A 26,477-nucleotide genomic window follows, 5' to 3' on the forward strand; every position below is an offset into this window, starting at 1 on the left:
AATGGCTGCAGAATGATGGCTTGCTTGGGGAACGTGGAGAGGTGGCCTCAGGCAAGGGAAGAGGCTGCATGGCTAGGGCATTACTGGGGAAGGGGGATATCCCAGGGTGTGTGTGTTGGGGCACATGTTGATCTGGCCAAGTGGCCTCAAGAGGGTGAGGGCTAAGGAGGCAGTCTCCAGAGGGGATGAGGCCAGATAGAGATATGAGGGTGTGTGTGAGAGAGTGAGTGGTGATGTGCCTTGAGCTGGCAGTGAGTGAGATGTCAGTGAATGTGTGAAAGCTTAGGGTGATAAGATAGTTGCCTTACCCTGGTGGCACGGATGAGATCATTCATCCTCTATCTGCATTGGATGGCCAACCTCTTCTGTGCAGCATTAGCATTGATCACCACGGTCATCGCCTACCAAGTCAAAGTGGTGACACTGATGGGCCTCTTGTGGCCAAAGCAGAGGCAGAGGACATGGTGGCGGGCTCCAGTGGTGGACAGATTTCATTCCAGGGTGTGTCACTGATCTGCAGGGCTGCACTCTTCTTGCCTTTAAGTGCCATGTCTTCTGTGCAGCGGTCCTGGGCTGGAAGCTCTGAGAGGTGTGCGCAGCTGCTCTTTACATATGGCGCCTGGCGTGAGGAGGTAATTAAGTGACAGCTTGGCAGGCAAAAGAGATCCCACCCTCCAGCAAAATTGCATCTTTCCAGGGAATGTGTGATTAATGAGGCAGATAAAAGCAAAACTCTACGGATACTGGAAATCTGAAATAAAAACAGAAAATACTGGAAAAATTCAGCAGGTCTGACAGTATCTGTGGAGAGAGAAACAGAATTAACATTTCAAGGCCGTATGACTCGAAAGGCTTGGTAGGCGGTGGCAGTGGTGATCTGTGCCAATGCTGCACAGAAGAGGTTGGCCATTCAATGCAGATAGAGGATGAATGATCTAAGCCAGGATATGGAAACCATCTCATCACTCTAAACTCACGCTCTCAAGCCCATCACACATTCACTGGCATCTCTTTCACTGCCAGCTCAAGGGACATCAGCACCCATTCTCTCACACATCCCCTCACATGTCCATCTGGCCTCATCTCCTCTAGAGACTACCTCCTCAGCCCTCACCATCTTGAGGCCACTTGCACAGATCAACATGTGTCCCACACACAACCTGCGTTACCCTCCTTCCCCAGTACAGCCCTCACCCTGCAGCCTCTTCCCTTGCCTGAGGCCACTTCTCCCTCTTCCCCAAACAAGCCCTAGCCCTGCAGCAGTTGAAAAGCCGCCCACATAAGACTAATCTGGTAGGCAGAGATCTGCCTGTGAGTCCCCCTAAAAGTGATGTGGTGCTGTCTGTGAAGCCTGGCGCTGATGACCGTGAGTGCTGACCGAAGCAAGGTAGGCAAACAAACCTTGAAGTCCAGAGCATAGTGCAGCCCGCCAAGTACACACCTTATAAATGCTGTTGTGAAATACATCGGCGTGTTTTCCTGCCAACATGGGTTGGCGATCCAGCGGGTGAGGAGGGGGATGAGTCCAGTGGGCTGGCCTTATAATCTTATGCTGATGTATTACATTGAGGTTCCCAACGTCCGATAGTGGGGAACACAGACCACCATCAGTGGGCGGAGTGGACGATCGCAAACTGCTTTCACGACATCATGAAACCGATTTTTGGCCTCCTTGCCATATTGTCTGCTCATGCCACCGTACACGCCCCCAACACGCACGGAGAATCCCAGCCAGAGTTACGGAAATGATGAACAGAAAACAGTGCCAATTTTCGGAGTGCAGGTTGGAGACATCGCAATGCCCTGTCCCCCAGTTTCTGATTTGCTCTGCCGGTGAGCAACGTTCACTGCTCGCAGTGTGTATACAAAAAAACTATTGTAAGAACCATACAGAGAGAGAAAAGCATGGGAAACAGAAAGATGACGTAGAAAGAATTAGAAAGCAATCACCAAAAAATACAATTTTAGCACAAGTGAGAGAGATACACATCATTTTGAAAATTTATTTTTCATGACCAACACATTGGGAGATCAGCTAATGTGTTAATTTCCAGGACAGCATAATAGTCTGGACGGACTACAGGGATTCTTTAGGTGTGTAAGAAATTAAAACCGAGATCTATGTTTGTAAAACTGGTTATACAGAATTCACATGCATTGTAAAATGACATTTTCATGGCTTCAACACTTATTTTCTTTGACTGTTAGGGAGAGAACATAATAAATAGGAAGAAGCAGGAGGTAGACCATCGGGCCCCTCGATCGTGGCTGATCTTCTGCCTCAATTTCTCTTCCCTGGCCCCTCCCCATTTCCCTTGGTTCCCTGACAGACTGAAAATCTGTCTCTCTCAATCTTAAATATATTAACTGATGGAGCATTCATATCCCTCTGGGGTTCGGAATTCCACAGATTCACAACCTTCTGAGAGTCAACATTTCTCTTCATATCAGTTCTAAGTAATTGGCTCCTTATCCTGAGACTATGACCCTGTGTTCTAGGTGCCCCAGCCAAGGGAAACATCTCTCAGTATCTACCCTGTCATATACCTTCTGAATCTTGTAAATTTCAATGGGATTAACTCAAATTCTTCTAAACTCCAGAGTCTAGGTCCAATTTACTTATCTTCACATCACAGGACAGCTCTGTCATCCCAGGAACCGGCCGAGTGAACCTTCATTGTACCACCTTCTATGCAATGTGTAATATCACTAAAGCCATGTACGCTTGTAGCAAGACATCCTGATTATTTTACACTAAACCCCTTTCAATAAAGGCCAACATGCCATTAGCCTTCTGAAATGCTTGCTATACCTGCATGCTAACTTTCAGCCAGACTTTCTGCCAGACCTGCTGAGTTTTTCCAGGTAATTCTGTTTTTGTTTTGCTAACTTTCAGTGTTCCTTGTGCAGGTATATGCATGTTTCTCTGAACATCAACATTTAGAAGTTTCATGCCTTTTAAAAGATATTCTGCTTTTCTATTCTGATTACCAAAGTGAATAATCTCACACTTCCCCATATTATACCCACTTTACCACCTTGTTGCCCACTGACTTAACAAGTCTTTATCTCTTTGCAGCCTCTCTGGATCCTCCCTGCAGCTTACCTTTCCACCTAACTTTGTATCATCAGCAAACTTGGATACATTATTCTTGGCCTTTTTTTCTAAGTCATTAATATAGATTATAAATAGCTGAGGTCCCAACACTGATTCTTCTGGCACAGTACTAGTTATAGCCTGCCAACTTGGAAATGCCTCGTTTATCCCTACTCTGCTTCCTGATAATTAATCAATCCTCTATCCATGCTAATATATTACCCCTGACTCCATGAGCCCTTTATCTTGTGTATGAACCTTTTGTGTGACACTTTATTTGGAAATCCAAGTATACTACATCTACTGGCTTCCCTTTATCAACTCTATTAGTTACATCCTCAAATAACTGTAATAAATTTCCCTTAATAAAACCATGTTGACTCTGTTTAATCACACTATGATTTCCTAAGTGCATTGTTAAGACTTCCTTCATTATGGACTCTAGCATTTTCCTGACAACCGACTGTCAGACTAATTGGCTTGTAGCTTCCTGTTTTCTCTCTCCATCCTTTCTTGAATAACACGTTTACATTTATTAACAATCACTGGAGCTGTACTAGAATCTAGGAAATGTTGAAAAGTCACCAACAGTGCATCCACTAACTCTGCAGCTACCTTTTTTAGATCCCGAGGATGTAGGCCATCAGCTCCTTAGGATTTGTCAGCTGTAAGTTTAGTTTAAGGTTCTTCAATATTTTTCCCTGCTGATAATCATGACTTTTAAGTTTTGCACTCTGCTTAGCCCTTTGCTCAACCTCTATTTCTGTTAAGTAATTTGTATCTTCTACTGCAGATGGCTTTTAAGATATATTCCAATGGTAAGAAAACACTTCAGATGGGAAAGCCAGTGACAAGTTAAATTCATATTTTCATTCTTTTTCTGCTTCAAGCTCACAATGCCAGTTCTGAGACATTTGGCTCCAAATAAATACATACCTCACTGAATATTAATACACCAAATCACTTCCTGTTTGCTCCAATTATCTAAGATGACTCATCCACCCAAACCAATTAATGATGATGCTCTGATCCAACCATAAATGATTCATTTTCAGTGTCCAGCTTTCTACGTGGAAATCTATCAATCTAAATGGCAGGAGCCAAGGCACATTGATAATCTAATCACCATGGGCGTTGGTTGCATGTTTCTGTTTAATGACATCAGTTGTTTTTATGTTTAAGCTGATTTGACCATCGAATGATTGTATGAGCTGTGGTAGAAAATCACTATTTTATTTGCAATGTACAGAACCGTTGATCCACATGTAACTTTTGTTGACAAAACTGGTTAAGTGTTTATCAGGATTAAGCTGGATGACTCAGTGTTTCTTTGCACACTGTCCTCTTAATCTCTTGGAGATTGAATGTGGTGCAAAATTAAGAGCATGTGTGTCTTTGCAGTGTCTTAAATTCACATGGATCAAGCAAAGCTTTCATTATCTGCTGAAATGAAAACAGAAAATTTGCTGGAGTTCTTTGGCAAGTAATAATAAAGTATGGAAAAGAGCAGTAACGTTAGGCAGAAATTTTCCAGCCCTGTTGGCATCGGGCGTCGTTTCGGGTGGGCGGGGGGTGGGGTGGCAATACACTGAGAAGGCCAGAAAGCGGTTTCACATGTCTTGAAACCAGTTTGTGTTTGTCTGCTCCATCTGTCAATGGCGGGCTGTGTTTCCTGCTGCCATACATCGGGAACCTAATTTCAATACTTTAACATCTCAGTATAAGCCCTGCTCACTGGAATCATCCACCAACGCTGGATCATCAGGGAAGATTGGTGTGATTGCACCTGGAGAGCCGCATTTCGCTCGGGACTTCGAGGTTCGTTTGCCTATCTTGCTTCGGGCAGCAATTGCATTCAACAGCGCCAGGCTGCGCGGACAACAGCACAGCACATTTAGGGTTTCACGAGCAGGTCTCTACCCGCTAGACCAGCTGTAAGGCAGGGCTGCAGGGCTAGGCGAAGGGAGAAGGGGAGAAGTGGCCTCAGGCAAGGGAAGAGGCTGCAGGGTGAGGGGTGTACTGGTGAAGCGGGGTACCCCAGGGTGTGTTTGGGGGGCACATGTTGATCTGTGCTTGCGGCCTCAAGATAGTGAGGGCTGAGGAGGCAGTCTCCAGAGGGGATGAGGCCAGATGGACATGTGAGAGTTTGTGTGTGAAAATGGGTGGTGATTTGCCTTGAGCTGGCAGTGAGTGAAATGCTAGTGAATGTGTGATTGGCTTGAGTGTGTGAGTTTAGAGTGATAAGCTGGTTGCTATAGCCTGACTGCACGAATGAGATCATTCATTCTCTATCTGCATTGGATGACCAACCTCTTCTGTACAACATTGGCACTGACCACCTCTGTCGCTGCCTCCAAGGCTGGAGCGATGAAACTGATGAGCCTCCCATGGTCTGAGCAGGGGTAGGGAACATCGCAATGGGCCTCCATGGCGTCCAGAAGGTGTCCCTGAATTGGGGGCTGCCCTCATCTTGGCTTTTGGGGCCATATCTTCACCGAAGCAGTCCTGGCTTGCAAGCATTGAGAAGTGTGCACATGGCTGCAGTTTAAAAATGGCACCCTGCGTGAGGAAGCGGCGAGGTAATGGCATGTCAGGCTAATCGAAGGCTGTCCGTCAGCAAGACGGCATGTTTCCTGTGGCTGCAATATTAATGAGGCGGGAGTGGGACGATATGGCGCGAAAAGCCGCCATTGAGGCCGGCGAGAAGACGGCTTCTTTCCCACCTGCTACCGCGCTTTGTGCAAATCTGGGCCGATTCTGCCCTGAGTTTGTTTAGAAATAAATAACCACGGATTGATGCCCGAGACTATTGTTCCAGAGGAAAAATCCTGAAAAAAAAATCAAAGTTTTTGGAAAATTGGAAGTTTGTGGGTTCAAGCTCAAGACTCAAACATATGATCCACGTGACATTTCACTAAAACCATGAGGAAATGCTGAAACTGTTGGAGATCCTGAGTGGGATTTTCATCCTTGAGATGAGTAGCTGGAGTCGGGAGATTTCCTGACACGGCAGACTCACCTTGAAAGATAATGCGCCGTCAGACCAACTTTCATCCTGATGTGGGTAGGGTGAGGGGGGGGGGTCGTCGGCAGTGGGTGGTGGCAGGGGGAGGGTGTGGCATGGAGTCAGGCCAGCTGTCCCCGGAAGCAGATCAGGAGTGGCCACTACGGTGACTGAGTGCAGAGGCAGGCTGTTTAGAAGGCCTGCCCCGATTCTCTGGGACTAAATCCGAGTTGTTTGCTTATATTTTAGGCCCCCTAGCCCTCACCCCTTACACCAGCTCATATCCTTACCCACTCCCCATGCCACTTCCGTGCCACCTCATGTCCCCATATACCACCACCCCCCACTCCCAATGGACCCTTATACCCTGCATGCCAACACATGACCCCCACCCATACTCAAATGCTTGCTTGGCTGAAACAGATGGACACAAGGGAAAATATTGCTTGATTGACAGTTTATTCTCTTAGCTCTATTTTTCAAATGGGTCAACGTTTATTTACACAAGATAAAGAGGTGTCAAGTGCTTGTAGTCCTGCTATTGATACTTTAAAGGTCTAGTCAATTGACACTTTTATAGAGTTATAATAACAGCAGTTTTTTTGAAACAGTTGTGAATGGCTGTTTTTTAAGCCTTTCCACATGTGTTTTACTATAGGGTTCATTGTTTCTATAATGGGTGAATGGGTATGAAAGTAATTTGAGTTAGCATGGAGGACATGAGGAGCCACTGGGGCTAGATGGAAAGGCATATGTTGGCATAGAGGGTATGAGGGGCCATTGGGGTTGGATGGAAAGGCATATGTTGGCATGGAGGGTATGAGGGGCCATTGGGGTTGGATGGAAAGGCATATGTTGGCATGGAGGGTATGAGGGGCCATTGGGGTTGGATGGAAAGGCATATGTTGGCATGGAGGGTATGAGGGGCCATTGGGGTTGGATGGAAAGGCATATGTTGGCATGGAGGGTATGAGGGGCCATTGGGGTTGGATGGGGATAATGGGTGTCATGAGTTGGCTTGAATGGGGCATGGGATGAATGGGTGGGTGAGGGGTGACGGAATCCCAGAGAACCGAGGTGAACCTTTTAACCATCCCACCTCATCACTTAGCTGCCCCTGTGGCTGCCTCCTGACTGTTTCCAGGGTGGCAGGCTGACTCCTGCACCCACCCACCAATCCCACCCACCCGTGGAATGAAAGTTGCATCCTTTGAGGCACATTTTCCTGAGGAGGGTGTGCTGAGCAGAGAAATTTTCCAAATTGCGCCCTAGCATGAAAATTCAGCCCATGAAGTCTACCAAGATCCCTAGGTTTCCTTTAAATTCATTGAATGCTATGCTGCTAGGGTTTGTTGGATGGGTGAAGAGGGGTAGAAGGTGGCTCATGTGAAGCATATACATAAATAGCCTTGTTGCAGGATATAGGGCTAGATAGTGAGTTTCTATGCAGCACATTCTATATAATTCTCAGCTATTTCAATACTATTCATAGAGTACATACACAGTCTATGAAAACTGGCCTTTTTAAATGTATGTTGATTTCTGTGTTGAGATGACCATTTCTATATTAGTTTGAAATTCTTAACTAATTAAAGCCATCATTTTAAAGGAATGTGCAATGGACCCCTTGTTCTCAGGTTTATCTTTCAGGGTATTGATTAGAAAACCTAGATAAAATCAACTGCCAGGAAATGTGTGCCTTTCAAATCAAAAATAAAACAAGACGAGATATTTTTGCACCGTCTCTCCTGACAACGTTAAGATGGGTACCGACAGCGCTTCTGCACATGTGTGCTTGTCAGCGCATGCGCAGAAATCCACCCCAAGTATGCGCGAGTGAGACGGCGTGTGGAATGGTAAACTTTGGCATGTTTAAAAACTAGCGAGGGTAAATCATTGTGCATTCCTTTTCAACCAAATAGATCTTTTATATTGCACCAGTTAGGTTTACACTTTCCCTTTAATCATGCTAGAAAAATTCCTAGCAGCAGCTTTGACTTAATTTTTTGAGTCATTTCATTTTCACTAAATCATTGGTTTCTTATTGGAAAAACGTTTTTCACATGACTGTAAGTGAAATGACAATTCCAACAACGGAGTAATGTAAACAACTGATATGTTTTCTGATCTTCAGACATTTAAGTTATTTAATCATCTGTTGCTTTGGTTGGCATTTTTGTGCCAACCATATCAATAATGCTAGGTTTGGGGTAATGAATTTTCATATATATTTTGTATCGTCAGTAAATTGCTTCACAAGCACAGGTAACTTGATGCTGTTGGCCCCCGATAAAGATGGCGGCCATGCGTGGCATTGGCAGCAAATGCAGTCATATTTTTAGTCAAGAAAATTTGGAGTTAAAGTCAGATTTAATCAATGAAACAATTTTGAGGGAACAATTGCGTGACTGTAATTTGGTCTGTCTTCACCAAGTTCAATGTGAAAGGAGTCTGTGTACGTTGTTAACCTCATCTCTGCTATCTCCTCCCCAATGGCACTTTGCTCAGCTATCCAAATGCAACATGGGTTGTTGAAGGTACATTTTGCATCAATGCCCAACAAAGAAAGCCACTGTTTGCTTTAACCAGAACTTCAGTGCGCTAAATTTCATTTTTCTGGGTTTTCATGTGCTTAACAATATTTTTTTATGTTTAGAGTTGAGTCAGGTTTTATTTAAAAGAAATCAGAAGGCTTACAAATACACTGCCTGAGTATGCCCCTGTTTATTCAATATATACAATGTAACCATCCTGGCATACCAAATAATAATTTAAATAATTAGTTGCTAAATAATAGTAACTACTGTTTGTAGTTTCCCATCATAGAACAATGTCCAAACCTGGTGCAAGTACAATTGTTACAACTCATGAAAGTAAATGTCTACAGGCCCGATAATAATTTTTAGCATATGTCCCAGGGTAACTAAACCAGGTTTCATGTTTGTAGAACACCCTTTGCACAACCAATTTCCTGACCATGTGTATCTTATTATAGAGTTTCTGAAATTAGAAAGATAAAAACCAATGAAGAGTGTTGAAATGGACTGCAAAAAGAACAGAAATTAGGACAGACATATTATTGTATGAAAATAAATATGAAAAATAAAGAGTTGTACAAATGATTAAATGATTAATTGAACTGTTATGTTTATTCATGTGAAAATCTATTAGTAAAGTTAACAGTGCAATTCTTGGTATGGACCAAGGGATTCACAAGGACGCAATGTATCCAATGTGTGCTATACTGTTGGAGATGTTGCCTTTCAAATGATATGTCAGACATAGACATTGTTCGCCCTCTCAGGTGGATGTAAAAGACCCCATGGCACAATTTTTCAGAAAAGTTTGGGGCTTTCTCCCATTGTCCTGCGCAATATTTATCTCTCGTCATCAAACAGATTTTATGGTCATTATCTGATTCCTGTTTGTGGGACCTGTGTGTAAATTGGCTACCACAATTCGTACATTACAACAGTGACTAAACTTCATAAGTGCTCCTTGGCTATATAGTGTTTGGGAACAACCACTTTTGTAGTTGCAAAATCTGCTGTGTAAAAGCAAGTCCTTTCTACTTTGCTTTCAAATAGATATAGCTATTTTACATGGACATGTAGTTTCCTGTGAGTGGGACTTTGTCTGAAGTCAAAAAATCCAGTGTGTGACCTTATTCCATTAACACATGTGCTGGCAGTGGGTAAATTTCCTTGTCCTGATACAAACTCAGAAAATTCAATCTCTATGCCAGCTGTTCCAGATTAAGATGCAGCTACAGCAGATTTTATGTTCTGGCCATAAACACATGGACTTAGCTGTGAATAGATTTTGTGATGGCGCACTAGACCAATCTTGTAAAGGGTTGATGTTCTGGTGAGAGCTGCCCTGGTACCTGGCATGGGGTGTGCCTCCACACTGTAAACTGAATGTTTTGGTGTCGAAAATCTAATGTCTGTACTGCATTTATTTTTTTGTTTCATAGAAGCCATTCCATCAGAAGCTAGTAACATTAGTGTGTTGATGAACAATGGTGTCAGTGCCATGTGCTCAATCTGTGGTGATCGTGCAACAGGGAAACACTACGGCGCTTCCAGCTGTGATGGATGCAAAGGTTTCTTCAGGAGAAGTGTTCGGAAAAATCATGTCTATACCTGCAGGTAGGCTTCACATATTTGGACTTCAAGTCATTTGCCATGATGAAAGTGGACAAGGATTAGGCAAGGATTTTCCATGCCTGCTGGCGTTGGGCATGTTCAGTGGCGTGAGCAGACAATGTGGCGTGATTGGTTTCACGATGGCATGAAACTAATTTGCAACTGTCTGCTCATCCTGCTGTTGGCAGGCCACATTCTCCACCACTGGACGTTGGGTACGTCATCGTAATACATCAGCATATCTTTATTAGGCCTGCCCACTGGAATCGCTTCCCACCCCCCAACCCTCCCCCCACTGGATCACCCACCCACGTTGGCAGGAAAACACACCGGTGTAGAACACGCCTTGGCAACTGTGATGTGCAGAAGTCGGGACTTAGCTGCCAGGGCTTTGCTCATGTTGCAGATATCTGAGGAGCAGAGGATGCCGGAGCCCAACACCATGGGCACACTGGAGGAACATCCATGGCATGCCGGATGGATTCCCCTGGATATGGCTCTGATGCAAAGCAGCCCACAGAAGTTGAAAAGTCACTGTTGATGCTCGCAACGAGTGATGGTCGATGGGGTGGGAGAGGAAGGGCTATGATCGACTGGGAGAGGAAGAGTTGTCGGGTGTGTGAGGTTGAGAGTGGGGGAATGAAAGTGTCATGATGGGGGAGGTTGGGAAGGGGGAATGAAGGTGTAAGGATGGAGGGATGTTGGAAGGGGAGAGGACTAAGGATGGCATAAGAGGTGAGGGTGGAGGACGGATTCAGGAAGGGGGAGGGACTAAGTGGAGGGGGAGGAGGAGTCCTCTTGGCTGCGAATGAGGATGTGTGTGGAGCTGAGGGACTGGCTGGCTGAGGGTGTCAGTCACTTAGCAGAGCTCCCTGTGAACCAAAGTAGAGATAATTAGTGTGTGGCAGCAGAGTCAAAAGCGGGAGAGAGAGCACTCACAGCTGCATTGACGGGAGGGATGATGTGGTGCAGGATCCTCAGGTGGGCTTTCGCCACTGACCTCACCACCGCCGCAGGCAGGGTCCACATCCTCACCAGTCAACACGATGGCACATTCCTCAAGGTGAGTGCAGGGCCCAATGTGGGTCACCCCACGCCCGGTCTCGGACCTCTCCCTGCTGTTGTGAGCCAACTTCTCTTGCATGAAAACAGATGGAGAGAGTGTGTAAGCAGGACACAAGGCACTGCGTGGAATGTTTGTGCGGTGAGCGGCGCCATGGACAGGAATGAGGATGTGAGCTCGGGAGGGGATATGAGCCTGATGGAGATGTGAGGGTGTGTGTGAGAGTTAGCAGTGCTGTCCCTTGAGGTGTGAGATCCCTGTGAATGTGTGAATGGTTTGTGAGCATGTGAGTTGAGAGTGACGAGAAGAGTGAGTTACCCTGGCAGAGCGGATTAGATCGTTCATCCTGTTGTGGCACTGGCTGGCTGTCCCCTTTTGCTGGGTATTGGCGCTGACCACTGCTGCCACCGCCTCCCAATCCTGATTGGTAATGGCGCTGCCCATCCTGCGGCCAGAGCGGGGGTAGAGGACATCATGGCGGGCCTCCATGGCATCCAAAAGGTGTTCCAGTGACGTGTCGCTAAACCTGGGGGCTGCAGTCTTCTTGCCTTTCGTGGACATCTTCCCTGCAGCAGGCGTGGCCTGGAAGCACTGAGATGTGTGCGCGTGGCTGGACTTTAAATGTGGCGCCTGCCGTGATAAAGCGGCAAGGTCATGGCGAGGTCATGGCGTGGCGGCGCATGGGAGCCTGCCCGACATGGAAACGGTGTGTTTCCCAGGAATGCATAAATAATGTGGCAGGTTTGGGACGATACAGTGTGAAAATCCCTCTCACACACACACAAATGTCATTTTACCCGCCCGCTAGTGGAAATCTGGGACGGTTCCAGCCTTAAACTCTATAATTCAGAGAGAAGGTTGAGCAGATGCTTACTAAGGTATATAAAGGATTACGTTGCAGGAATAAGATAAATTCAGGATGATATTCCAATGTAAATGAACTCAGAATATTACCTCAAGATCAATAAGGCCAGAGGATATAAAGTTAAATGAACTTAAATCAGATCTTAGATCCCTCACTCAAAAAGGTTGCTAAATATTTGGAGCAGTTTACCAGGTAAGGTAATGCAGGGAATGATAATCGAGAAGTTCTAAATGTCATTGGATGCTAGGCCTGGTGATTGTATTACTGGATAAATTGTGGCACTGGATAGATGCTAAACTGGGTGTGTTAGAGTTCTGAATAGATATTAGACAGAGTGATTGATTTCTGGAGGAATATAATCTGACTCATTTAGAATTCTGGTGGGATCAGCTTAATCAGATGGATTGTCTTTTCTTTTCCTTGACATTTTCTGTGTGGTAAAATAATGACTTGTGCAGATGGTTAAGTCACTGAAATAGCTTTTGCAGTATTTTCAAAACAGACCACATCATGCTTATGCAATTTTTCCCAGAAAGCATAATCTGTATTTCTTTTGGCACCTTTCATTTTCGTTGATATGAATAACAAACATGAGGCTGTTACTGAATGTCATGCACGCACAAGAGAGACTTACTTCTGTCATATTAGGATTGGGTGGTGCACTGATTGTAAAAATGCCATTCCAGGTTAATAAGAATGGAGTATAAGAAGAGCAGTTAAGCTCATAGATTATCATGTTTAGGTATGTTTGTGATGGTTATTACAGACTACTTATTCCATGCAATACTCCAAGAACAAGACTTGTTTTCTTTTGAGAAGGGATCGAGTGATATGATGAGAAATGCATAGGTCAATTGGAGATTAAGCAAAAAGGTGGCATAGTCATTGGGTCTAAAGGCTTCCACTTGCCCCTGAAAGTTGTTTTGTTCTCATGAGAAAAGAAGACCAGGAGAGGAGCTAATCTGGGTTTATAGCATCATACAGACACAGTAAGCTCAATTTTTTACAGGGGTGGGGAAGGATTGCAGGGGTTGCACACATGGACAGGCTTGGGTTGTATAGGCCTTGTTGATCTTAATGGTGGTGCCTTATTTGAATAAAACATCCCAGATTTCCATCTGGATTCATTGCCTGGCTGGTGGATGTGCGGAAGCAGGAATCTGGTCGGCAACTGGGAACCCGAGGGAATGGTCCTTGTCAGTCAGTAAGCTGGGGAGACCCTCAACAACCAGGTTAAGAACAGCAAAGGACTTGGGATATCCTTTATGCGATGAGGCCAGGGCCTGAGGAGGCCAAAGGACTTATTGCGGTGTGCTGGGAGAGGATTCCTACTCCTCCCTGGCCCACAGGGAATTCAAAGAGATGGGCATTCTTCAAATTTGATGTGGCCTCTTCTAAGCAGCCAGCTCCTCTCTCCATTTCTCTGCCTGTGAGCAGCACTCTGCCCTAACATTGTCAATAATGTAAACCGGCTGTGATTTCTGGATCATAAGTACATTACCCTGCTTCTCGTGGGAGTCTCGTCCAGGGCTGAAACACCACCATTAATGTTATGGTGGCTTGGAATTTGTTGTTTGAGGCAGAATTTTGAAAATCAAATTAACCCTTCGCCTGGCCCTTTCTTGTCCTTTGGGTGTGAGGGGAAGGTCAAAAATGAGGCCAATAAGTCAGTTAAGTTAAATCCGTGGTCACAGAACTGGAGGAGAGGAATGGAAAATGAATAAACTTCAAGGAAAACAAGTACTTTTTGCATAAGTGCTAGAGGCACAAGAAATGTATATGACAGGGAAATTGGCTGGAGATCATTTCTGTCTACTTTGCACCATTAACACACACACCTTCCCCCCAACACCCAACTCCTCTAGGATAATGGCTGACAAAGACTACACCAATCTCCATGAATAATAAGCTTGCAAAAGTGGTCCACACAGCCTGCAAAGGAAGGCTTCAATGAGGCACATGTCTCCACTAGACTGGTTATTGAGGCAACCATCAATGTGTTAACAATACATTTTTAATCTGTTTAAATTGCATTGCACTAGGCTCCAGATCAGGAGTCAAGACTAGTTATGCTGTTCTCTTCAAACTTTACACTCCATGAAAGTCTGGACATTGCTAAGACTCACAAAGAGACCTTTGCTCAGTTGGAGCCAGAACTCCATGAAACCGACCATCAAGATAATCAGCACTCAATGCGAGGGCCATCAGAATGCAGATCATCTCTCCTGTACAACACAATGACCTACTATCTTACCTAGTTCTCTCCCGCTTGCAAATCAAGGAATATTCTCTCAAACAAATACCCATCTTGCCCCATGACAATGCATCACCTTTTTAAAATAATTCATTCTTGGGGTTTGGCATCGCTAGCAAGGTTGGCATTTATTACCCATCCCATGTTGCCCTAAATTCTTTGTAGTTGCTAGATATGACTGACAGGTTTGCTAGGCCACTTCAGAGGATACTTAAGAATCAACCACATTGGCTAAGGACTGGAGCCACATGTAGGCCAGGCTGGCTAATGGCAGCAAGTTACCTTCACTAGAGGACATTAGCAAATCAATTGGTTTTTAACAACAATTAACAGCTTCATGGTCACTTTTACCGATACCAGTTTTTAATTGTCACATTTCTTTTAAACTGAATTCAAATTCTGAAACTGCCTGTTGCAATATGCCATTAAGGGACAGCAGCATGACATCACGAGAACTGAAGTGTGCCATGTGAACCAGTCTTGAGTTTCACTTTTGCCTTTGAGTAGAGCACACACACAGCTCTGCTGCTGTTGTTTTCAAAATTTATCCCAATGTAAAAAAACTGTTCTTATGTGCCTAGTCTAAATAAATTAGCCCATAACATGTTTACACAATCTCTTATGAGTGATTGGTGCCTGTATATCATGACAACATGTCACTGCCAAGACAAAATTTGAACTCACATTTTCTGGGTTACCAATGCAGGCATTAAGAATCAAATAGCTGGATCTTTTAGATGAGACCTGTAGATAAACATTTCATTAGCAGTGTTCTCCATGTGAACACAATTCAGTGGCTGGACCATGTCCTTTGCATCAACTATGGAGGCCGATTCTTTCCATCACAGATATTGTAAAGTAGCAATTATATTATTAGACTAATCACTGAGACATCTGGATTAATAATCTAGAGTTTGAATCCTATCAAGTAGAACTAATAATGAGCATTATGGTATTGTACTGGATAAGAACACAAGAACAAGTATTGGAGCAGGAATAAACCATTGAGCCCATAGAGCCTGCTCAACGATGGAGCCTCCACAAGTTCCTTAAAAGGGAATCAATGATAGCTATCATGTTTACCATTACCGATACTAGCTTTATATTCTGGATTTATTAACTGAATTCAAATTCCACATTGGCCAAGGTGGGATTTGAGCCCTTGCCCCAGAACGTTAGCTGGGTCACTGTTAGCCCAGCAACATTACCACTATGTCACTGTTTTTGCCCATAGAGAAGGTATAGAGAATTCCAAAGGTTCATAATCCTTTAAGTGAAGTAATATCCCTTCATTTCAGTCCTAAATGATCGGCCCTTTATCCTGAAACTGTGCTTCCATGTTTTAGATTCCTCAATCATAGTGTACAGGGCTACGGGCCAAGTGCTGGTAAATGGGATTAGTATAGATAGGTGCTTGATGGCCGGCACGGACACCATGGGCCAAAGGGCCTGTTTCTGTGCTGTGTGACTATGGGCTGAATCTTCCGGTTGGCATGTGGGGGTGGGCCTGACATGCCGACGTGTTAAATGATGCGCAATGGTGTTGGGCGTGCGTCCCAACGTCATCAAATGTCATCACGATATTTCGCTTGCCGGGCACGCGCCAGAGGCAGCCACACGCCCGCTGATATGTCAACGGCCTATTAAGGCCATTAAGGAAGCAATTAAAGTAGTTCAGAATGCTGCCCGTCCAACCTTAAGGTTGAGAATGAGATTCCCTGAAGCTTTTATAAAATAAATACATAAATTTTCCCACCTTTACAAACATGTCCCAACTCATGTGTCATGAGGGGACATGTTTGAATAAATTTTTAAATCTATTCTGTATTAATTCTCATAACCATTCAATCTCTCTGAGGCAGTTCCGTGCATCAGGGAGATTGCTGCGCTCTTCCGACTCTCCCTCCTCCCCCCGCCTGCACAGATAGCGTTGAGCACTACTGGCCACCACAGGAAAAATCCAGGCCCATGACTCTGACCAGCAGAAACAATCTGTCAGTGTCTAAGCTATCAAGCCCCCTCAGAATCTTGTTTGTTTCATTGCCTCTCATTTGTCTAAGCTCCAGAGAATGTAGGCCAAATTTACTCAGCCTCTCATCATTGGACAACCCCCTCACCCCAGGGAGCAACTTAATGAATCTTCACTATATTGTTTCCAGTGCAAGTATATCCTTCCTGAAATTTGAGACCAAAGCTGCACACACTATTCCAGATGTGATCGCACCAAAGATTGTAGCAAGACTTCTTTATTCCTGTGCTCCAGTCCCCTTGCAATAAAGACTAATATGCCACTTGCCTTCCTAATTGCTTGTTACACCTGAATGCTAATTTTTTGTGTTCTTTGTATGAGCACACCCAAGTCTCTCTGAACATCATCTGAACACCTTTTAAAAACATTCTGCTTTTCTATTCTTACCACCAAAGTGAATAACTGCACACTTCCCCACATTATACTGCACCTATCATCTTGTTGCCCACTCACTTAACATGTCTCTATCTCTTTGCTGCCTCTCTGTGTTCTCCGCATAGCTTACCTTTCCACCTATCTTTGTATCCTCAGCAAAATTATATACTACACTCTGTCTCTTCATCTAAGTTATTAATATAGATTGTAAATAGCGAAGATCCCAGCACTGATCCTTGCAACATTCCAGTAGTCACAGTCTGCTAACTTGAAAATGCTCTGTTTATGCCGACTCTTTGCCTCCTGTCCATTAACCAATCCTCTATTCATGCTAATATATTATACCCAACTCCACAAGCCCTTAATCTTCTGCAATAAACTTTTGTTTGCCACCTTATCAAATACCTTTTGGAAATCCAGGGGCAGCATTTTCCCCCCGTTGGGGGAGGGGGGAAGTGTGGGAGCGGGCACGGGTGGGCGGGCTTCTGATCGGTGACCTCAGTTGGGGGCATGCCACCATTTTACATGGGCGGGCCAATTAAGACCCACCCAGTGTGACGTCCACCAGGAAGAGCAATGCGCTCCCTGTGCGGCCGGGGGGAGGGAATTCCCTCAGTCGGGAGTGCAAGAACACATAGATCTCCCTGAGGCAAAGTGCTACCTCAGGGAGACAGGCTCCGATTTAAACCTTTCAATAAAGGTGATTAAAAATTTTCCCTGCCATGTCCCCTCATGTGACACTGTCAATGAGTTGGGACCCGTCCATAACTTTTACTTAAACATTTAATAAAAATTTAAATACCCTCATGAAACATCATCCCATCCGTGGATGAGGTTTTATGTTTTCTCCGAAGCCCGGCTGGGCTCTCAGCCTGCCCGCCAATCTTAAGGTTGGATGGGCGGGTCCAACAATCATGTTAATTTGTTTTTTAATGGCCTTAATAGGCCATTGACAGTTCCTCAAGTGCGAAGCCGAGTTGGCTTCGCTCCCGCCAAACTGGAAATCTAAATGACGTGGGATGATCTCAGGACGCACGCCTGGCATATCCCCATGACATTTTACATGTTGGCGAACGGGGCCTGCCCCTGCTCACTTACGGGAAAAACCTGCCCCAGGTATACCACATCTACTGGTTCCTCTTTATCTACCCAATTAGTAACATTCTCAATAAACTTTAGAAAAATTTGTCAAACAGGATTTCCTTTTTGTAAAACCATGTTGACTTGTTCTAATCATACTACATTTTTCTCAGTGCATTGCTAAGACTCCATTAATAATAGATTCCAGCATTTTCCCAATGGCTAATGTTAGGCTACCTGACCTAGAGTTCCCTGCTTTCTCTCTCTCTCTCTTTTCTTGAAATGTGCACATACTTGTGCAAAAACAGGTGGCAGGTCAGAAAATTGGACAGAATATAAGGAACAGCAAAGGGTGACTAAATGATTAATAAGGAAGGATAAATTAGAGTATGAGAGAAAGCTAGCCAGAACTATAAAACCAGATAGTAAGAGCTTTTATAAATATTTTAAAAAGAAAAGATTTAACAAAATGAGCGTTGGTCCTATGGAAAGTGAGTGTGGAGAATTGATAATGCAAAACAAGGAGATGGTAGATGAATTGAACAGGTATTTTGCAACAGCTTTCACTATAGAGGATACAAGTAACACCCCAGAAACAGCTAATAATCAGGAAATGGAAGTGGGGAAGGAAATCAGGAAAATTACAGTCACCAGAGAAATGGTACTGAGTAAATTGTTGGAGCTGCGGTCGACAACAGCCTGGTTCCTGATGGACTTCATCCTGGGGTCTTAAAAGAATTGTCCAGTGAGATAGTTGATGCTTTGGTTTTAATTTTCCAAAACTCCCTAGGTTTGGGGAAGGTCCCATTAGATTGGAAGATAGCAAATGTAACTCTATTATTTAAAAAAGGAGAGAGACAGAAAGCGGGAAACTACAGGCCAGTTAGCTTAACATATGTTGTAGGGAAAATATTAGAAGCTATTATTAAAGAAGTTATATCAGGACACTTGGATAAGCTCATGGTCATCAGGCAGAGTCAACATAGTTTAGTGAAAGGGAAATCGTGTTTAACCAACTTATTGGAGTTCTTTGAGGATGTAACATGTGCTGTAGATAAAGGGGAACTGGTGGATGTAGTGTACTTAGATTTTCAGAAGGCATTTGATAAAGCGCCTCATCAAAGGTTATTGCAGAAAATAAAAGTTCATGGTATAGGGAGTAACATATTGGCATGGATAGAAGATTGGCTGGCTAACAGGAAGCAGAGAATAGGCATAAATGAGTCTTTTTCAGGTTGGTGAGATGTAATGACTGGTATGCCACAGTGACCAGCGCTGGGGCCCAATTGTTTACAATTTATACAAATGACTTGGATGAAGAGATGGATGGGGTTGTTGTCAAATTTGCTGAAGACATAAAGACAGGTAAGAAAGTAAGCAGTGAAGAGGTCATAAGAAGGCTACAAAAAGATTTTGATAGGATAAATGAGTGAGCAAAGGTCTGGCAAATGAAGTATAATGTGGGAAAATGCGAAATTGTCCATTTTGGCAGGAAGAATAAAAGAGAAGCTTATTATCTAAATGGTGTAAGATTGCAAAGCCCTGAGGTGCAGAGAGATCTGGATGGTCTAGTGCATGAATCACAAAAGCCCAGTGTGCAAGTACAGCAAGTAATTAGGAAAGCTAATAAAATGTTACCATTTATTGTGAAGGGAATTGAATACAAAAGTAGGGAGGTTATGCTTCAGTTGTACAGTGCATTAGTGAGACCACATATGGAGTACTGTGTACAGTATTGGTCACCTTATTTAAGGAAGGATGTAAATGCATTAGAAGCAATTCAGAGAAGGTTTACCAGACTAATACCTGAAATGGGTGGGCTGTCTTATGAGGAAAGGTTGGACAGACTAGGCTTGTATCTGCTGGAGTTTAGATGAGTTAGAGGCGACTTGATGGAGACATATAAGATCCTTAGGGATCTTGTCAGGGTGGATATTGAGAGGTTGCTTCCTCTTGGTGGAAAAATCTAGAACTAGGGGTCACTATTTAAAAATAAGAGGTCGCTCATTTAAAATAGAGATGAGGTGAAATTTTTTCACTCAGGAGGTCATGAGTCTTTGGAACTCTCTTCCTGAAAAGGTGGTGGAAGCAGAGTCTTGGAATATTATTAAGGCAGAGGTGGATAGATTCTTGGTAAGCAAAGGGGTGATAGGTTATCGGGAGTAGGTGGGATGCAGATTTGAGATAACTGTCAGATCAGCCGTGATCTTGTTAAATGACAGAGCAGGCCCTATGGGTTGAATGGCCTACATGTCGTATGTTCGTTTGTACATAAGTGGTGTAACATTTGCCAACTACCAATCCTGAATATAAGGGCTGTGAGCGGGGGAATGAAAGAAGAATACGAGGAAAAGGATAGCATCAGCTGCGAACTTTGACTGACCTATTCCCTCTCTGTTATCAGTTCCCAGGATTTCAAGTTCAAATTGACGCATTGTAGATTTTTTGCCAAGGTTTGGTTTTATGGATTATAACTCCCACAATGATTGCCAAATAAAATATATTAATGACAAAGCGAACAGTGGAAAGGAGCCTTTCAGTTCAGGCTTGCTTCTCTGATTTCCGTTTATCAATTTCTAATCAAGCATACACTTTTGTTTCTATCCAATAACTTGCCAGGGAACAATATTTAGATTTGATGCTGTGCAATGGAAAAACATGAAAGCATCGGTTCAAAAGCTAAACATTTGAAGTGGTTCAAGGATTGACTATACTGGGAGGACATTCATGCATTATTCAGAATTGGAGCCATTGTAACATTAATTTAACATTGTCTTTTTGAGCCTCTGGACACCCCAAAGCCCCCTTACAGCCAATTATTTTTGAAATGTAGTTTCTGCTGTCACATAGACAAACTTTCAAGCAGTTACAAGCAATAAAATCCCACAAAAGAGAGTAGGATAACTGACCAGCTGATTTATTTTAGGTTGTGTTAATGTTGGCTTGAATTTTGCTTGGGACATTTGCAGATTTTTGCCATGGGATCATGGGTCAAATTCCTGGAACTCTCTTCCTAACAGCACTGTGGGTGTACCTACACCACATGGGCTGCAGCGGTTCAAGAAGGCAGCTCACCATCATCTTCTCAAGGGTAACTAGGTATGGGCAATAAATGCTGGCCCAGCCAGCGAAGCCCGCACCATGTGAATTAATTAAAAAAAACTTGAAAAGTAGCCATGGTTTAATATCTTATCTGAAAACTGGCAATGCCAACAGTTCAGTGCTCTGCCAGTACTGCCTAATTTATATGCTCTGGCCAGTCCTTGAGTGGGGCTTTAACCCACTATATTCTGATTTAAAGGTGAAATTGATATCGATGAGCAATGTGCCAAAACATTAACCTCTAATTGCTTTCTCATTTTCCTGGTTTCGTCTTCTTTCCTGATTGTTTCAAGATGTTGGACTGTGGGAGCTCTCTGATATCTTGTCCTGTGACTATTCTTCATGTGCAAACTTGTACAATGAGTGTTGGGAGACTTTTTGATCTTTGGGGGACAGCAGGGAGGTCATGTGACTCAGAGGGGAGCACTCCTACCTCTGAGCCAGAAGCTTCGGAATTCCACTTCAGGACTTGTGGGCCACAGAAGGACCATTCATAACACAGCCAAAAAGGTTGACAATCAATGTGCGTATCCTTCCAACATGCACATGGCAGCTGGTATGAGAGGGTGTAATTCCTGGTCAGTCATGCTTGATGTGGAGTGATGCCCTCAAACCATAACCATTTGTTAGATAGATTCTTGACTGACAAGGGAGTCAAAGTGTATAAGGGGTAAACATGGGAGTAGAAGCCACAGTCAGATCAGCCATTATTTTATCAAATGGTGGAGCAGCCTCATGGGGCTGAATGGCCTACACCTGCTCCAAATTTGTATGTTCATACAAGACTGTTTATGTCCTCATGTAATGTCCACACACTTACTTTTCTGTCATAGCCATTGGGTAATGATCATGGACAGGAATCTGGACTAGCCTTTCTCTATGCCCAGTGGTGTTGAGACTGATTCTGGTAACCTTGGCACCACTCTAGTTGTGAGCAGCTAACTCAGCACAAACTAGGAATTGAAGCCAGGGCTTAGCGCCATAGTCGGTCACAGATTTACGCAACAAGCCATTGGGGAGCTATGCTGTGCTCTTCATGTTGATGCTTTACAAGTGGATGTTCTGATCACTTCAAAAAGAATTGAATGTTCTCAATGGCTCCCTGTTATTGCTGCTACTGTGAACAAGGGAAGTGGAAAAATCAGTTGCCAACAGGTCCAGTTTTAAATGGGAATTGGAACTAGTCCCAGTTGAGCTATTCCGAGTGAGTCAGTTGAGCTACTCCCAGTTGACTGCCTACCAGCTGGCCAGTTGAGCTGTTTCCAGTTGGCCAGTCAATCTGCTCCCAGTTGGCCAGATCAGCTACTCTCAGTTGTCCAGTTCAGCTGCTCCCAGTTGAATAATTTTCGACTGAGTTGTCAAGCAGGTTCTGGTTGTGTCCAATTAGCCTGGCTAAATTTACTGGCCCTGGTTGATCTACTGTTTTAAAGGAACACTTTGTCCATGGACTGGGTAGGGGGTGAGGTGTTGGTGACCATGAGAGCAGGGGTGGGAGTTTGGTAAGTTGCAGTGGCATGGCGGGGCGGGCCGTGGTGGGGCTGGCGGGGTTGCAGTTAAGAGGAGTGGGGGGTCTTTTAATTGAGACCGGGGGTCAACTTATCTTGTTGAGACCTACTGCTGGCTGACTCACTCAATTGCAGTGCCACATGAATCATTCAAACTCACCCTGCAGACTCCCAGGATCAGTCTTCACAGGCTGTCCTAGAAAATACAATGACACAAAGCGTCCCTTCTGGGACAAACAGTCAATGGACAATCCCTTAAAATGTGGGACACCTAGTCACCCTGCAGCTAAATATTCAAAACTTGCGAAAAGGAAATCTAGAAAATTAATTCATTCCATTCATATAAAAATTACTGATACATGATAAAAAAAACTATCAATAATGTGTTTGTGTGCTGTCATCAAATATAACCTGACAGGATGGATCAGAGTTTCAAATGTTATTGTGATGCATAAAAACACAAAACACATGATGCAAAAACCAAATAAAAAGTGCAGGAACCATAAAAATAAACATAGTTAAAGTACAGAAATGTTAAATTGCAGCAGTTAATCAAAATACTGAACTTAAGCATTTACATTTACATGTTGATTGCTTTACTGGATTTTTGTTTCTTGTTGAGGTCCTGAATTTTCTCGGATATAACTCTTTCTTGAAAACCTCCTCCCTGGGTCTGGAAATGGTGGGTGAAACATGCTGTAAAGTAAGAAAAAAAATCTAAGCTTTAAATTAATTTGGGACTTCTGAAACAGGTTGCAGAAGGTCTCTAAGCTAACCTCCTGCTGCAAGAAATATGCCGCCTGCATTAAAACAGTGTGCCAGCTTATCGGACCCACAGATACCAACAGCCAAAGCCTTGACAAATGATGAATTTGTCCTTTGGCTGTGTGCATCATTCCACATTCCCTCTGGTATCTCAATGCGACATAGCAGTTTTATCTGTAAGAAAAATCAGGGGCATACTCAGTGTCCTACATGGAAAATAGATTAACTGCAGATTCTACATGAGGCTATTCAACAGTTCAGTCTCAATGAATGACAAATCATTCGTGATGGAGGCAAGTTTAACACTGTGCCCACCGTCATAATGCTCTTACTGACTCTCTCCTGCTCCCCAGTTATGGCTGCTCCTGCTCTTCCCAGTTCTGAACACTTCCTTCCCACTCTTCGTTATGACCATTCCCGCCCGCCCCAGTACTCACCTCGCCCACCCCAGCATTTGACGCCTTTCGCCAGCTGCTTTCTGACCTCCTGGATGCCGAATCTCTTACTGGGGCCGCTCGCCCTCCTTCTGATAGCATCTCCTGAGCCACTCATTCTCACTTGGAAAGGTGCGATCAGAAGAAGGGCGAGCAGCCCCAACAAGAGATTTGGTGATCGGGACCAGGCCGTTAAGCAGCAGGAGCAAGCTGTCAAATGCCGGGGAGGTTGAGGCGAGTACCGTGGTGGGCGGGGGGGTGACCATGACGGGGAGGGGAAGCAGATATCAAGTACATTGGAGAGTGCGGGGAGTACTGGAGCGGGCAGGAGGCGACCATTACTGGGGAGGGGGAACTGTTGGCCCACAGAGGGCAAGTGCAGCAAGGGATTATCTCCCCCCATTGTATTTGTATGTTTATTTGTAATGTTCATCATTTCTTATGTTCATAACTTGTATTTGTTTATGTCTTATATCCAGCTCTTGTATTCATTTTATCAAAATGTGTTCATTTTTTTGAGTTTTATTTCACTTATATTTGCCACTTTTTCAACTCGTTCTGAATTGATGCCCATAGGTTTTACCATTATCCATTCTTGACAGGGGTTACCAGAGAATGTGAGGTTATTTCCTAATTTTTTTAGGTGTAAGGAATGCTACCATTGAGTGACAATTGACACTATATCATGACAACTAAGGTTCTTATGGCAATGGCTACTTGCAGAATGGCTTTTTTCATGCATATTGTTGAGAAAAATATTTTTGATTTTTTTTTTCCTATCCTGGGAAACTTTCAGCATAATAAAGTTTACCTTTTGCAATTATGTGACCCTTTGTGTCACTGTACTCAAAAAAAATCAAAAATCTTGAAATGGCTAAATACACAGCATTAATAAACCTTATATTTGTGTAACACATTCATTTTCCTGAGGGGAGGAGATAAGTAACAATGTGCTCTTCTTAACACATTGTAAACATGATATGAAAATGTGTACTGACACGCTAATGCCTTTTTGCCCTACTCAAGCAATCTTTTAACTTAAGTCAATCCATTTGGCTTGAACTGGTACATTTTCCAGTCCAAAGAATCAGTGAAGCAGCAAATGGTAACTGGCCCCACTTAATTCCAACTGCTTCCAATTTTGCCTGTCAGCTGATTCCAGCAGAAGTCAACTGGTCCCAGTAATATTCAAAAGGTTACATTTGAAGTCAACCGGGAAGTGAAATCACGCAGGGTTCCCATCGTAAGTGCCAACTATTCCAGCTCTATACAACTAAACCAGTAAACAAGTCAACTAGTCCAGTAAGATTCTAATGTCCTAATTAAATCCAACTGGACAAATATGGATATCAGCTAGTGTCCAGTTATAATCTCCAGTTATTCTAGTTAAACGTGATTATGATCTGTTACCCTGATAGAGATCAGTTATGATCCAACTGGTTCAAACTGATTTTTCTAACAGAAAATGCTGGAAAATCTCAGCAGGTCTAGCAGCATCTGTGGACACAGAAACAGAGTTAATGCTTTGAGTCCATACAACTCTTCTTCCCTCTGAAGAAAAGCCATGCAGACTCGAAATATTAATCCTGTTTCTCTCTCCAGAGACGTTGCCAGACCTGCTGAGTTTTCCCAGCGTTTTCTGTTTTTATTTCAGATTATCTGCAGTATTTTGCTTTTATTAAGGTAGGAACCACCATTGTTTAGCCAAGTTGACTGACCTCCATTCTTACCTAGCTAACCCCTTAACATCCAGTACTGTTATGAGGAGCAGCTCAAATCATGATTGTGGCCATCCAAGTCAGACCATAGCCCCTGTACTGAAACTCTGCCCTGGAAGATCCATCCCTGGTTGTATCATAACCATTCACACTGTGTTAGCTGAAGCCATTGAATGGACTATTAACCTTGACATCGAACTACATCTGTTCCCCCAGTCAAACGAATAAGAATAATCCAGTATTGCTCAAAAAGTGCCACGTTACACTTCAATAACTTCATAATTTGATTGACCATGTAATAATAAAATAGTTTGATTCATACAAATGCAGATATCATTGCTACACACTGGAATTATCAGTAAAGATTTCATTAACAATCATCATACTTGTTTATTCCTGTAAAGTGATATATTCAGGTTGTAAAAGTATAAAAGCGTTTGATAAAGGTTTGAGGAACATCCTTTCAATATAGGAGAGTCTTTGTCTTTGGTAAATTTGCATCCTGAAGAGAAGACGGACTAGACTCACAAACAAAAGCCCATGCAATGATATAATTAACATGGTGATATCATGTGATCAAAATGCATGCGTGCCTATAACCTTGTTTTAAATTTCATGATGATTATCAAAAACTCAATCACCTGGATGGATCAGAGAGAAATCTCCAGATTCTTTCCCCTGAAATTGGCCTGGGTTTTTACCTGTTTTTCACCTCACCCGGAAGATCACATGGGGCAGAATTTTCAGGTCGGCGGGCAGGTGTGCGCCCAACCCAATCAGACACAAAATCATGCGAGATGACGTTGGGTGAACTTCCATGCAATATTTCGGTCGGCAGGCATGCATGGGTGTCAGAGCCGCACCCACCATCAATTAAGAGCCCAGTTAAGGCAATAAAAAGGCAATCAACCAAGATTTTACAGTGCCCATGCGATTTTGCTCTCATCTCATGGGCAAAATGGGCAGGTGGGCAACCAAGGATTTGCAAAACCTCATCCAATTGTGGGATAAAAAGGGTCAGCAGCATTGCTAGTGTGA

The 26,477-nt window shown here is 43.6% G+C and overlaps 1 protein-coding gene across 1 annotated transcript in view; it reads left to right on the plus strand.

Annotated features, from left to right (window-relative positions):
• LOC121280074 (hepatocyte nuclear factor 4-beta-like) overlaps positions 1-26,477 on the plus strand; it is a 100,268-nt gene that overhangs the window by 33,124 nt on the left and 40,667 nt on the right. The window contains exon 4 of the mRNA XM_041191702.1: positions 10,078-10,252. Coding sequence (XP_041047636.1) covers positions 10,078-10,252 — 175 coding nt within the window. The remainder of the gene's footprint in view (positions 1-10,077; positions 10,253-26,477) is intronic.

The sequence above is a fragment of the Carcharodon carcharias genome, chromosome 7, assembly GCF_017639515.1.
Source record: "Carcharodon carcharias isolate sCarCar2 chromosome 7, sCarCar2.pri, whole genome shotgun sequence".
Taxonomy (NCBI): domain Eukaryota; kingdom Metazoa; phylum Chordata; class Chondrichthyes; order Lamniformes; family Lamnidae; genus Carcharodon; species Carcharodon carcharias.